A 15,675-nucleotide genomic window follows, 5' to 3' on the forward strand; every position below is an offset into this window, starting at 1 on the left:
ACCTAAACTTTCGCTGAGCCATAAAAACGAAAATTGACAACGAAGGACATCTAACTACACATCTAATACATTACCATATTGGTACAGAAAATGAACTGTATTGTAATTCTTACAATACCAATGAAATATAATTGTACCTCCAAACGACGGCATTATGCTGAATATTTATTGCAAATGAGTGTGTATTCTGTTGATCTTTTTCAGATTCCGGTTCAGAAATGCGAGCATTCACCTCGGAAAGTGTAATCCTATTGTTCGGTCGGAATCCACAGCGTGATACCAATCGCATCATTACAAATCAGCGTAAAAATATTAGAGATAGAATTGGCATTTCCGAAGGACTTGTTTCGATGTGAAACCCCAGCCTCCTCTGCCTACGCGGCTACAAACGACGTACCACCACAACAGACAAAATCCGACGACCGGTCGAGCCTAATCTCCTGAAACTAATGGTAGCCAAGGCAGGAGTGTCATCAAAAATTATGTGTATGAGATGAGTGTGTGTCTTGACCTCCAGTGACTGACTCAAGAAATCCGTAGCGTTCCATGAAACACTGGTGAACCCCTGCTTCATGATAGGAATACGAATAGGACATGTAACTTTAATATGCAATTGACTAGTATATTCATATTGAAATGAACCCGAATATTTTCGGTTGACACTCATCAGGGGTGGTCGTCAGCAACTAGTAGAGAATTTAAAAGAACATCGTATATCAACAATCGCGGCATATAGCCTACACGGACTCATGATATAGGCCTACATACACACGATGTGAGCATATGCATCCCATGAGTGCATGATGTGCATAAGCGGCTGGACGATGGAGGTTCAGATATATCCTTTCTTGCGCTTGCACCACCCTCCCGGCAATGCTGAGCGCCAAGCGATGAAGCCATGGATACCAGTGTTACTATTCAGGTCCTCGGTCTGACCCCAAGACTTACCGATCAAGAAGCCGGACGCTCCACCATTACGCTATACCTCTCTATTCACCCCATTACGACTCGGATAATCTCTCTCCAAACCTGCATTGCATGGGCATCCCGATACATTTTTATTGACCAGACTTTAAGGTCTTTAGATCTTCATTTACGTTGCTGCAGAACTATCGCGTTTAGCCAAACGGCACATTTTAACGAGTCTCTGTAATACATCACTACTCTTAGCAATGTTTTCACGACTTCTAAATATACTGCAGAATATTCGACCAATAATACTTGCGATGCCAAGGTATTATGTAGGGATGGTGTGAACCTCTGAAAGGTTCAGGTTCGTGTGAACGCGAACCTTTTTGAAAGGTTCTGTGTGAACACGAACGTGAACCTCGTGACGTCACGTGACGTCATATTGCTAATTCCAACCCTATCTTCCAATGAAGTGATAGCCTATAATAATGTACACCAGTTTTTCTCAACCTTTTTGTCCTCGCGGACCCCTTTTGGACTGTCACGGACCTCCGCGGACCCCCTTAAGTTTTGGTTCAAAATTAGCTCAATTATCGTGCAACCGCCAACTGTCTTGTGCAAATAGTAAATGTTGACTAATGATAAACAGCCACAAAATGTCTTTTCTTGAAAATAACAGCACACTATATGCAGAAATTTGGTGGAATTTTATTATTTCGAAGGTAATTTTACATCCGTATTTATTGTCGAGAAAATCTACGTATTCGATTTGATATGAATGAGCGCCGAAAATCCATTTCCACAAAGATATATTGGTCGCAAATGTATTATTAACGCGTACCGCTTCCGACGACAGCTTTTGGTGTGAGTTTTTATTGTTGAACATGCCACGTGGGCCCAGCCCTATAGTCATTTCTGTATGGCATCTCATATTGAAGTTATTCAGTGGTTATATCACACAAGAAAATGGAATTTGTGGCGAGGTTTCAATTCCTTCATCGGGACATATTCGAAAAAACGAAGGAATTTCGATTTCAAACAATTGTTTACTAATTTGCTGAGACTGACGACTTCAAATCCGAAATGTTTGCTTGTCTGACCACCACATCTCCAACATTTCCTTTTACACTAACCCCAACAAAACATCCGTAAACAGCAATATGTTCGCATCAGTAGGCTATTATTAATTTGACAAGTAAAATGAGCTTGCACAGTCGGATATATCAACACAGACAACCATTTCAATGTTGCGAGCCCTAAAGTTTTAGCTATTATGAAGCGAAACAGGCCAATGCTTTTCCTAATTAAAAAAATGAAATAAAAATTAGGTTATCAATCATTTTACAAATTTAGAGGTTTCGCGGATCCCCTGAAAAAGCTTCACGGACCCCAGGGGTCCGCGGACTCCCGGTTGAGAAACGCTACACGATACCTAGCGAAGACTCGATCCATGCCACAATAATGCCACAATGCTGAAGTACATATTGGCGTTTTAAACGTCGATAAATCTATCAACCGCGGTAATCAAAGGATATAATAATTGCATGAAATCAATACATTCCGTCGCTTTGCCAACAATTTCGACTAGAACTTACCAAGGAATATGAGCTTACGCCTTCACGGTCTTAGCCAGACCGGACAATGTGTTCGGAGTCTGAGTATTGCTACATTTATATTGAGCAGAGTATATAACGATCGCTACCGATACCACAAACAACAACAAGTTATGCAGTAGCAAGCACCTTAATCGCACGGATCTGGCATAAATGATAGGCTACAGTAAAGATATTAAGTCAAGATCGACTCCGTACGCCCGTTCCATTTTTTACATGAGAAGACGATATCAATGTCATTGGTTGGTTGAATAAGCATCATTCGCTGATTAGGTATATATCGCTCGTGATGTTGTGTGATTGCGGGTCAAGCTCACAGCAGAGAGTCACTAAATATTCACAAACGGAAAGCTGGTTTTTCCGAGAAAATTTTTGCAACAAAGCAAGTAAAATTTTTAAGGTTGTCGAAGTGCATGCCGCATGCTCGTTTAGCGTTGATTTTTTTATGCTGCCAGCACCATGCATGGAGTGGCCCACAGTTGAAATGCAATAAATTTGAGTCAAAGATCTTATAATGGAATGAAAATTACAATTTACCAAAAAGTTCACAGTGCAGAACCTACCAAAGTTCTGTTGTGAACACGAACCTCTAAATTTCCAAGATTAACACACAGAACGTGAATGTGAACCTCACATTCACACAATCCCTAGTATTATGCATAGATTGCATACTCGCATTTAAATAACTTATAACACCGACAAAGATTTTTATGATCGACGGCGTAAGTGCTGGGACATTTATGTGACAATTTTGCTTCATAAACATGTAGTGCAATGGTTCTTAACCATTACTAACCTGAGGAAACCATGCTAATCTGACTAACTTCACATTTTCGTTGAGTCACAAGCACAGGAATCCATCACAAGTCACAATAGGCCTGCACATGTAATTACACATCTAATACATTACTATAGGATACAGGGCACACAATAAACTGTGAACCAACGGAGTGGTAAAAGAACAAAATATAGTATCTTGAGTAGTGTAGCTGGTATCGTTATACGCAGACCAATCCCAGAAGGCCACGTCGCCTTAATTGCCACGCCTACATTGCCGCATCATCCACCCATTGCCACACCTATAGGACACCCCCTTGCCACATCATCCGCTCATTGCCGCACCTATATGACGCACAGTGCCACATCATCAGCCTATTGCAACATAATCTGCTACGTCATCAGTCACGCCCATTGCCACATCATTCGCCTATATAACGGCCATTGCCGTACGATCATGATTATGCGTACTGAGCTGTTTTTGAGAATATGAATTCTCGCCTAATACACTAAACGTTGAACTAGATTTCATAACGTCATCACAGAGGACTCAGTCAACTATCTTGATCTAGGTTGTAGGTTCGATTCCTGTAGTCATCGCATTTCATACGATTCAGCGCTTTTCATATCTGCTAACACTTTACTCAGTCTCATTGAAATAGCATTGTATAGTGTACGATTTTATTTCGAAAAAAGAGCATATCAATGATATCGTTGATCGTTATTGCGTCGATTCGCGTGCTGAAATCCTCCAGATCGGTTGATGTTTCGAGGTACACCGCTTTGCTGCCATCCGACGCTGCGATCCGAGTTCTTGCGTTCGATCTGACCGTTTTGTTTGATGTAGCGATCACTGGCTTGTAGTATATACGATACGAGCGGAAGGTCGGGATTAGGAACAACTACGCTGGGCGAATAGATGACGAATTCGTCAGCTGGAACGTTATTTGTTATAAGCCGAGAAATGTACCTTCGCGCAATTTTTACAGGCGGTCTCACACACTTTGCTGCGTCTGAAGTAAAATTTCAGCGTCGTTGTTTGCTATAAGCCGGGAAATTAGAGTCGCTGCTTCGCACCATTTTACAGGCAGTCTCACACACTTTGCTGCATCTGAGATTCATACTAATACATGCATAATTTTTGCATGACGAGAATACGGGTAATACGGTCAATAAACACCGGAGGCGAGTCATTTAAACCATGTTGCTAGATAATACCGCTTTCGGCTTCAACAAAGTTGCCCAGCAACAAAAAATAGAAGCCCTAATGATCATGCAGAGGAAAGTTCAATTATACATCGAATTTTTCGAATAGACTATCTACATTGTGTAGTTATGAAGTGAAATAGAACGGAGTTTACGCAAAAGTTGCTATTGATCATAGACCAAGCTTGCTTTCAGAGCCGGAAACTAAATGCATATGTAAATTTACCTAGGTTTTCCCCACACGCATCAAATGTAGGCCTACTCAAGTGTTTATGAGGTGGCGAATAGTTCGAAGGCTGTTGTCATGCAAGGACGTCACATAGAATTGTGGAGTTTTCTGTAAACTATAATCCAGTGATCTATTTTCAATCACTATATTTTTCATTAATCTAAACTAAGTACTGTTAGTAGGCAAACCCTAGGAAAGTATCCTCTGATAAAAGCAGGAGTAATTTGTTATCCGTGAAATAAATAGATGCTGCGCAATATGAGCGGTGCTGCGATGACTGACAAATACTTTGAATTAATGTATAGAAGTAGCGATTTCGAACTACGTAAAAAGTTAGTCCAGCTCACGCATTCTCCAGCTCTGCGATAATTTTGATCACTATGTTTTGATAATGACTTGCTTCCGAGAAAGAAATAACATTCATTATACGTTAGATGATACTTTTCCTTGATATTCTATCATGTATATTTAGGACTAATGCGACATCACTATGTGTACGACAGGTCTGATTTGAACATCCTAATTTTGCGTATCACACCACAAACTGCGCAAGCCTTCAAAGTTGATAAGTAAACTAGTATTTGCACTCCATCAGAATACTAAAGTAGCTTTTAGCGTATATGTACCTAATACTAAAGTGTTTATGATTTCAGATTGCTTCAACTTCATGACATTTTCAGTATTAACAGAAATATAGACCTAGAATACTAACTTTTATTCGTAAATAGCTACTTCTACCTTAATTTAATGGATTTATCTGAGATCATTGCTTTACTTACTCTCTCCAAAATGTGCATTATACAAGTACGTCACCATCGAAACCCTCTGGCTATAACTATCTGGCAGTATAATTGCAGCAAATACTCGGGTACTAATTTTAAAGTAGCTTAGGTATCTAAATGAGCTCTGAGTCGCTGTTATCTCGCATCTGACCATGGTGTTAACACCGGTATTACCTTCGCTCACTGATGAAAAAGATGAAAGTTATTAAAGAAAGCAGATTAGTATGAAAACTCGTTAAATAGAAGTAAAAGTAGCCTAGAAACATAACTACTTACTGAAAAATCGTTGCGTAGAAGTGGGGTTAGTCTACGAACATAACCACTTACTTACTTTGAAATCTCAACTTGTACTTGTATTCGTACATTACCTTTACACGGCGTTTTTTAATGGATACTAATTTTATTAAAAATAAACAAAAAGGGCGAAAAATTACATTTTATCCCGGAACGCAGCAAGAAAAATCGTATAAATTTTGTAAAGTAGATAGAAGACTACACTATTCCGATGCACTAAAGACTCTTACACTCTGGATTTTGTTCGGAATTTACGCAAAACCGGTATTGCTCTGCGATAATTTTGATCACTATGTTTGGATAATGACTTGCTTCCGAGAAAGAAATAACATTCATTATACGTTAGATGATACTTTCCTTGATATTCTATCATGTATATTTAGGACTAATGCGACATCACTATGTGTACGACAGGTCTGATTTAAACACACTGATTTTGCGTATCACACCACAAACTGCGCAATCCTTCAAAGTTGATAAGTAAACTCATAATGCAACAACTTTAAAACTAACGCGGCTCCACATCGACTTTTTGTGTGCATCTGTTTTGCGGGAGCGTATAGCACGTACCTATACATACTCAACTTTAATAACGGAATTACCATGCTTAATATTGAATCCCAACTCTAAACTTGATACGTAGATGTAGGACATTATGGCAATGCACCATGCTAAATTTCATCACACATCTAATGAAGGAACACCTTTAGAACTAACGCAGTCGAATACCGACTTTTACGCATATCTGTTTTGCGTGAACATAGCATATACCTATACATAGTCAATTTCAATAGCAGAATTACCGTGTTAAACATTGAATTCCCACCTTGAAAGTTGGTACGCGGTTATAGGACATTATAAAAATGCACCGTACCAAATCCCATCACACATTTCATGATGGAACAACTTTAAAACTAACGCGACTCTACATCGACTTTTTGCGTACATCTGTTTTGCGGGAGCGTATAGCACGTACCCATACATAGCCAACTTTAATAACGGAATTACCATGCTTAACATTGAATACCAACTCTAAACTTGATACGTAGTTGTAGAGCCTTATGGCAATGCACCGTGCTAAATTTCATCACACATCTAATGATGGAACACCTTTGAAACTATCGCAGTCGAATACCGACTTTTACGCATATCTGATTTTCGTGAACATAGCATATACCCATACATAGTCAATTTCAATAACAGAATTAGCATGCTAAACATTAAATTCTCACCTTGAACGTTAGTACACAGTTGTAGGACATAATAACAATGCACCATACCAAATTTCGTCAGACATTTCATGATGTAACACCTTTAAAACCAACGCAGTTCTATACAGACTTTTGGCTAAATCTCTTTTTCCGTAGCGTAGCACGTACCTATACATAGTCAACTTTAATAACAGAATTACTATGTTAATATTCGACTCCCCACCTTGAGTTAGGGTTACCCAGAATACATTGCAGGTCAAATTTGATTCGATTACGAGCATTATAGCGACAGAGATTTACGATAGTGTAAAATGAGCTACCTTATGACATCAAATTTCGTCTTCTCTCCAAGTGGAAATATCATGTTCTATAATATTGTCCATACCGAACAAATATAAATTTGCCTGTGCTGTTGCTTTGCAAGAATACTTCGCTCACATAGTAACCAATTTCCGGTGGATTCCGAATCGATATAGACAGAAATGCGGAAAGTTACATTGGCATGTCTTAACTTCTACCAATATGTAGGCCTACCTACCTATAATCTTATCAGGCCGTAGCGCTCACGCAAAGCATTATCAAGTAAAGGAAAATCTCCTAATTCTCATCTAGATACATATTTATTCGGAAAATATCCCCTTACAGGGTGAGAACAGTTGTTTTCTCAAGGTCTTCATATCTTCCCCACTCAAGCGCGGTAAGACTAGTTTGACTTTGCGGCATTCAGGATTATATCTCACGAAGCTTTGAATGGAATTCACGTATTTCTCATCGATTCTCGTTCTATCGCTATCACTGAGGTCGATTGCCTTTAGCTGTTAATTGAATAATAGGAGATTTATATCAATTTAAAAATGCTGAAACGAACTACATCGCTATATCGGGATCTATGATTGAGCAGAAAGATCTTACCGTATCGCATCGTTTTCCCATCTCTTCGCTCAGATTCCTGATTTGCATGGAAAGCATCTTGCAATTACACAGATTAAATTCTTCCACACGGGAATTGCACAGGACTTTAGTTACTGTTTTGTAGCAGGATGAAATGCCGGGATTTCTACTTAAATCCAGCGAATGCAGCTAAAACATGGTGTGATGTTCAGATAGTTTACGAGACTACAAACGACTCGAAGGCCGTAATAGATTAGTCATAATATTATTTACCGACGGTTGAGCAATTTTTTTGCGATTTCTACTCCTAATAGCAAAAACTTATTCAACACCGAAGAAGATAATGAAGCTCGTGATCAGAAACACTTTATTGATGATGAAAATTCTATCGAACAATGAAATGTCATGCTTCAATATGACTAAAACTCACATACGCATTACACTGTGATTGAATATTTCAGTTAGAAAACAAAACAGACCTAGTTCAAATGATCACCTCATAAATTCCGAGACCATTATTTAACGAGATTAGTGAGTCTTCATCCAATTCGCAAGCTGAAAGTCGAACTGTTTTCGTGCAATGCTTTCTTACGAAGCATCCAATTTCTTTCAAGCCCGCCGGTTCCATATCGGCATTGTCACTCAGATCAAGGCTTTCAACCTATAAATCCACCAATTTATATCAAAATGACCCACAAAACTATAGAAACGAGCGAGTACCCCGATATCAGCAAAACTTTCAAAAGCGCGAATTTCCTCGGGTGTAAGGTCACATCCTTTCATGATAAGAGTAACCGTCTTGTCTTTACAAAGTAAGGCAGGCAGCGCGATCATACACTCTTCATCCAGCTGATTGTAACTAATGTCAAGATATTGGAGCTAAAAAATATCGGAAACTGTAAATTTACGATCAGCAATGATCAGCCATAAAAAATTCAAACTTATAACAGAAAAAAATGTTGTTTAGTCACTCACGTCATATTATAGGCTAAATATGCTAAGATTAAACTAGAATTTCCCTCATTCATCTCTACACAGCCGCTCATACAGAATGTGATCATTAACAACTGTACCCAGCAATAATCGCGCAGACCTTAATGTTTTTGAGCTGCATAGCAATGAAATCTGTTGACTGCAAGCGCGAGTTCACAACTGACAAATATGTTAGATCGCTCGAAATAATAGTCCCGAGTTGCGTAAAGTTAATGTTCTCCCTGTAGCTGAGATCGAGGTTTTTCAATTTCACCTACGGAAATGAGGTATTAGGAAATATCACTTCGAGAGGCTCTATACTAGATTAGCGCCTAGCTTTTTCCATCACCAATACCTGATGGTGCTGGATAAGTTTACTCAAAATAATCAGAAAATCTTCGGATCCACCACACTGCACACACCGCACACTGCTTCATCAGCTCGCAGATTAATGGGATGAGTTTTTCAATGTTGGTGTGTGCTGTAACGCTGAGTTTTCTTATTTCGACCTGAACGAGCGCAAAACTTAACGCATAAAACGCTAAATGATCTATGAACAGCCTAACACTGATCAACTCTGACTATAGTCTATCTAGTAAGGCTATCGAGACTAATGCCTATACCAGTAGCAAATGAGCATTATTCGCTGCGATACCACCAATTCGCGCCTTAACACATTAGTAATACAGAACAATGCGATAACGATAAAGCTGTATCTCAATATTTTACGGATAAGATATACTGAAATAAAACGTGAATTTATAATGATCAATGACTACGAGCGGAATGTGCGAAGGCGTATACCCCAGATTCAAATCCGCGAATTTTATCCAATAGAATCTTGAGGAGGTTTTCATTGAGACGACATTGACGAAATTCTAACTCATACACGTGAGATTGGCGAATAAGAGAATTCGCGATATTATTTATGTCCAATTCAGTCATAGTTTGGTGATAGAGCCCATAAGGAATTTTCACTTCATCATGATCCGTAAGTACTAATTCATGGTACATCCTCTTTTCAGCTTGATGATGTAGATTATCCTAAAATTATTTACTTTTATAACTCTATATTCTATGATGTAAAAGTAGTATCATAAACGCTATCGGATGATATTCAACGTCGAGCAATTCTTCTCGAATATAAGTACAAGTAGCGATTTAAAGGTGCGTAAGTAAATGTTTGTAGACTATCTCCACCTCTAGCGTTCAGAGACGATGAGTAGAGAAGTACTGAGTACTCAAGTAGGTTTTCCCTACATACAGAAAATACTGGAATGTTGGTGATATAGGATCGTTTCTACTTCAAGACTGTTTCAGTATTAAACAAAAAATAGATCCCTGAATACTAACTTTTTACTTATGCAATAGCGATTACAAAGTATTACTTACCCTCTACTCAAGAGGTTTTTCAGGTGGAACTACCTACTTTTAGGACTGTGTATGTCAAAGTAGTTTGAGCTTACGTTTATATCACCTTGACAAGTGACATTATCACACATGAAAATGATATTATCGCGTAATACCAGAAGTTAACACACGTTAATGTGTTTCGGAATTCACTAGAAATTGGTTACTAAGAGAAGTATATCCTTGTGTACACAATAGCGGAGAGAATATTTAAAATGTAGTAAGCAGGCCGATGGGTATTCATTGAGTTGTATAAGCATAAAAAACATTCCCGCGCGCTCCTAAACCCAACCCTGCCTAACCCTACCACCTAATCCTAAGACGCGCGCGGGAATGTTTTTTATGCTTATACAACTCAATGAATACGCATCGGCCTGCTTACTACATTTTAAATATTCTCTCCGCTATTGTGTACACAAGGATATACTTCTCTTAGTAACCAATTTCTAGTGAATTCCGAAACACATTAACGTGTGTTAACTTCTGGTATTACGCGATAATATCATTTTCATGTGTGATAATGTCACTTGTCAAGGTGATATAAACGTAAGCTCAAACTACTTTGACATACACAGTCCTAAAAGTAGGTAGTTCCACCTGAAAAACCTCTTGAGTAGAGGGTAAGTAATACTTTGTAATCGCTATTGCATAAGTAAAAAGTTAGTATTCAGGGATCTATTTTTTGTTTAATACTGAAACAGTCTTGAAGTAGAAACGATCCTATATCACCAACATTCCAGTATTTTCTGTATGTAGGGAAAACCTACTTGAGTACTCAGTACTTCTCTACTCATCGTCTCTGAACGCTAGAGGTGGAGATAGTCTACAAACATTTACTTACGCACCTTTAAATCGCTACTTGTACTTATATTCGAGAAGAATTGCTCGACGTTGAATATCATCCGATAGCGTTTATGATACTACTTTTACATCATAGAATATAGAGTTATAAAAGTAAATAATTTTAGGATAATCTACATCATCAAGCTGAAAAGAGGATGTACCATGAATTAGTACTTACGGATCATGATGAAGTGAAAATTCCTTATGGGCTCTATCACCAAACTATGACTGAATTGGACATAAATAATATCGCGAATTCTCTTATTCGCCAATCTCACGTGTATGAGTTAGAATTTCGTCAATGTCGTCTCAATGAAAACCTCCTCAAGATTCTATTGGATAAAATTCGCGGATTTGAATCTGGGGTATACGCCTTCGCACATTCCGCTCGTAGTCATTGATCATTATAAATTCACGTTCTATTTCAGTATATCTTATCCGTAAAATATTGAGATACAGCTTTATCGTTATCGCATTGTTCTGTATTACTAATGTGTTAAGGCGCGAATTGGTGGTATCGCAGCGAATAATGCTCATTTGCTACTGGTATAGGCATTAGTCTCGATAGCCTTACTAGATAGACTATAGTCAGAGTTGATCAGTGTTAGGCTGTTCATAGATCATTTAGCGTTTTATGCGTTAAGTTTTGCGCTCGTTCAGGTCGAAATAAGAAAACTCAGCGTTACAGCACACACCAACATTGAAAAACTCATCCCATTAATCTGCGAGCTGATGAAGCAGTGTGCGGTGTGTGCAGTGTGGTGGATCCGAAGATTTTCTGATTATTTTGAGTAAACTTATCCAGCACCATCAGGTATTGGTGATGGAAAAAGCTAGGCGCTAATCTAGTATAGAGCCTCTCGAAGTGATATTTCCTAATACCTCATTTCCGTAGGTGAAATTGAAAAACCTCGATCTCAGCTACAGGGAGAACATTAACTTTACGCAACTCGGGACTATTATTTCGAGCGATCTAACATATTTGTCAGTTGTGAACTCGCGCTTGCAGTCAACAGATTTCATTGCTATGCAGCTCAAAAACATTAAGGTCTGCGCGATTATTGCTGGGTACAGTTGTTAATGATCACATTCTGTATGAGCGGCTGTGTAGAGATGAATGAGGGAAATTCTAGTTTAATCTTAGCATATTTAGCCTATAATATGACGTGAGTGACTAAACAACATTTTTTTCTGTTATAAGTTTGAATTTTTTATGGCTGATCATTGCTGATCGTAAATTTACAGTTTCCGATATTTTTTAGCTCCAATATCTTGACATTAGTTACAATCAGCTGGATGAAGAGTGTATGATCGCGCTGCCTGCCTTACTTTGTAAAGACAAGACGGTTACTCTTATCATGAAAGGATGTGACCTTACACCCGAGGAAATTCGCGCTTTTGAAAGTTTTGCTGATATCGGGGTACTCGCTCGTTTCTATAGTTTTGTGGGTCATTTTGATATAAATTGGTGGATTTATAGGTTGAAAGCCTTGATCTGAGTTACAATGCCGATATGGAACCGGCGGGCTTGAAAGAAATTGGATGCTTCGTAAGAAAGCATTGCACGAAAACAGTTCGACTTTCAGCTTGCGAATTGGATGAAGACTCACTAATCTCGTTAAATAATGGTCTCGGAATTTATGAGGTGATCATTTGAACTAGGTCTGTTTTGTTTTCTAACTGAAATATTCAATCACAGTGTAATGCTTATGTGAGTTTTAGTCATATTGAAGCATGACATTTCATTGTTCGATAGAATTTTCATCATCAATAAAGTGTTTCTGATCACGAGCTTCATTATCTTCTTCGGTGTTGAATAAGTTTTTGCTATTAGGAGTAGAAATCGCAAAAAAATTGCTCAACCGTCGGTAAATAATATTATGACTAATCTATTACGGCCTTCGAGTCGTTTGTAGTCTCGTAAACTATCTGAACATCACACCATGTTTTAGCTGCATTCGCTGGATTTAAGTAGAAATCCCGGCATTTCATCCTGCTACAAAACAGTAACTAAAGTCCTGTGCAATTCCCGTGTGGAAGAATTTAATCTGTGTAATTGCAAGATGCTTTCCATGCAAATCAGGAATCTGAGCGAAGAGATGGGAAAACGATGCGATACGGTAAGATCTTTCTGCTCAATCATAGATCCCGATATAGCGATGTAGTTCGTTTCAGCATTTTTAAATTGATATAAATCTCCTATTATTCAATTAACAGCTAAAGGCAATCGACCTCAGTGATAGCGATAGAACGAGAATCGATGAGAAATACGTGAATTCCATTCAAAGCTTCGTGAGATATAATCCTGAATGCCGCAAAGTCAAACTAGTCTTACCGCGCTTGAGTGGGGAAGATATGAAGACCTTGAGAAAACAACTGTTCTCACCCTGTAAGGGGATATTTTCCGAATAAATATGTATCTAGATGAGAATTAGGAGATTTTCCTTTACTTGATAATGCTTTGCGTGAGCGCTACGGCCTGATAAGATTATAGGTAGGTAGGCCTACATATTGGTAGAAGTTAAGACATGCCAATGTAACTTTCCGCATTTCTGTCTATATCGATTCGGAATCCACCGGAAATTGGTTACTATGTGAGCGAAGTATTCTTGCAAAGCAACAGCACAGGCAAATTTATATTTGTTCGGTATGGACAATATTATAGAACATGATATTTCCACTTGGAGAGAAGACGAAATTTGATGTCATAAGGTAGCTCATTTTACACTATCGTAAATCTCTGTCGCTATAATGCTCGTAATCGAATCAAATTTGACCTGCAATGTATTCTGGGTAACCCTAACTCAAGGTGGGGAGTCGAATATTAACATAGTAATTCTGTTATTAAAGTTGACTATGTATAGGTACGTGCTACGCTACGGAAAAAGAGATTTAGCCAAAAGTCTGTATAGAACTGCGTTGGTTTTAAAGGTGTTACATCATGAAATGTCTGACGAAATTTGGTATGGTGCATTGTTATTATGTCCTACAACTGTGTACTAACGTTCAAGGTGAGAATTTAATGTTTAGCATGCTAATTCTGTTATTGAAATTGACTATGTATGGGTATATGCTATGTTCACGAAAATCAGATATGCGTAAAAGTCGGTATTCGACTGCGATAGTTTCAAAGGTGTTCCATCATTAGATGTGTGATGAAATTTAGCACGGTGCATTGCCATAAGGCTCTACAACTACGTATCAAGTTTAGAGTTGGTATTCAATGTTAAGCATGGTAATTCCGTTATTAAAGTTGGCTATGTATGGGTACGTGCTATACGCTCCCGCAAAACAGATGTACGCAAAAAGTCGATGTAGAGTCGCGTTAGTTTTAAAGTTGTTCCATCATGAAATGTGTGATGGGATTTGGTACGGTGCATTTTTATAATGTCCTATAACCGCGTACCAACTTTCAAGGTGGGAATTCAATGTTTAACACGGTAATTCTGCTATTGAAATTGACTATGTATAGGTATATGCTATGTTCACGCAAAACAGATATGCGTAAAAGTCGGTATTCGACTGCGTTAGTTCTAAAGGTGTTCCTTCATTAGATGTGTGATGAAATTTAGCATGGTGCATTGCCATAATGTCCTACATCTACGTATCAAGTTTAGAGTTGGGATTCAATATTAAGCATGGTAATTCCGTTATTAAAGTTGAGTATGTATAGGTACGTGCTATACGCTCCCGCAAAACAGATGCACACAAAAAGTCGATGTGGAGCCGCGTTAGTTTTAAAGTTGTTGCATTATGAGTTTACTTATCAACTTTGAAGGATTGCGCAGTTTGTGGTGTGATACGCAAAATCAGTGTGTTTAAATCAGACCTGTCGTACACATAGTGATGTCGCATTAGTCCTAAATATACATGATAGAATATCAAGGAAAGTATCATCTAACGTATAATGAATGTTATTTCTTTCTCGGAAGCAAGTCATTATCCAAACATAGTGATCAAAATTATCGCAGAGCAATACCGGTTTTGCGTAAATTCCGAACAAAATCCAGAGTGTAAGAGTCTTTAGTGCATCGGAATAGTGTAGTCTTCTATCTACTTTACAAAATTTATACGATTTTTCTTGCTGCGTTCCGGGATAAAATGTAATTTTTCGCCCTTTTTGTTTATTTTTAATAAAATTAGTATCCATTAAAAAACGCCGTGTAAAGGTAATGTACGAATACAAGTACAAGTTGAGATTTCAAAGTAAGTAAGTGGTTATGTTCGTAGACTAACCCCACTTCTACGCAACGATTTTTCAGTAAGTAGTTATGTTTCTAGGCTACTTTTACTTCTATTTAACGAGTTTTCATACTAATCTGCTTTCTTTAATAACTTTCATCTTTTTCATCAGTGAGCGAAGGTAATACCGGTGTTAACACCATGGTCAGATGCGAGATAACAGCGACTCAGAGCTCATTTAGATACCTAAGCTACTTTAAAATTAGTACCCGAGTATTTGCTGCAATTATACTGCCAGATAGTTATAGCCAGAGGGTTTCGATGGTGACGTACTTGTATAATGCACATTTTGGAGA

At 38.2% G+C, this 15,675-nt stretch overlaps 2 protein-coding genes across 2 annotated transcripts; one reads left to right on the top strand and one right to left on the bottom strand.

The window, feature by feature from the left end:
• Nucleotides 1-7,622: 7,622 nt before the first annotated feature.
• Nucleotides 7,623-8,582, bottom strand: LOC145440976 (uncharacterized). Its single transcript, XM_080318761.1, has 3 exons — nucleotides 8,409-8,582; nucleotides 7,934-8,101; nucleotides 7,623-7,836 (listed from the first exon to the last, which is right to left on the bottom strand). The coding sequence occupies exons 1-3, from the start codon at nucleotides 8,538-8,540 to the stop codon at nucleotides 7,642-7,644; spliced, it is 495 nt and encodes a 164-aa protein (XP_080174887.1). The 5' UTR covers nucleotides 8,541-8,582; the 3' UTR covers nucleotides 7,623-7,641.
• A 3,321-nt stretch (nucleotides 8,583-11,903) lies between these two features.
• On the top strand, nucleotides 11,904-13,549 carry LOC145441996 (uncharacterized). Its single transcript, XM_080319965.1, has 4 exons — nucleotides 11,904-12,558; nucleotides 12,618-12,782; nucleotides 13,090-13,257; nucleotides 13,355-13,549. Exons 1-4 carry the CDS (start codon nucleotides 12,445-12,447, stop codon nucleotides 13,547-13,549), a joined length of 642 nt encoding a protein of 213 aa, XP_080176091.1. The 5' UTR covers nucleotides 11,904-12,444.
• Nucleotides 13,550-15,675: the final 2,126 nt, after the last annotated feature.

This window comes from Botryllus schlosseri, chromosome 6 (assembly GCF_051294905.1).
Source record: "Botryllus schlosseri isolate E-star chromosome 6, Bs_hap1, whole genome shotgun sequence".
In the NCBI taxonomy this organism is placed as follows: domain Eukaryota; kingdom Metazoa; phylum Chordata; class Ascidiacea; order Stolidobranchia; family Styelidae; genus Botryllus; species Botryllus schlosseri.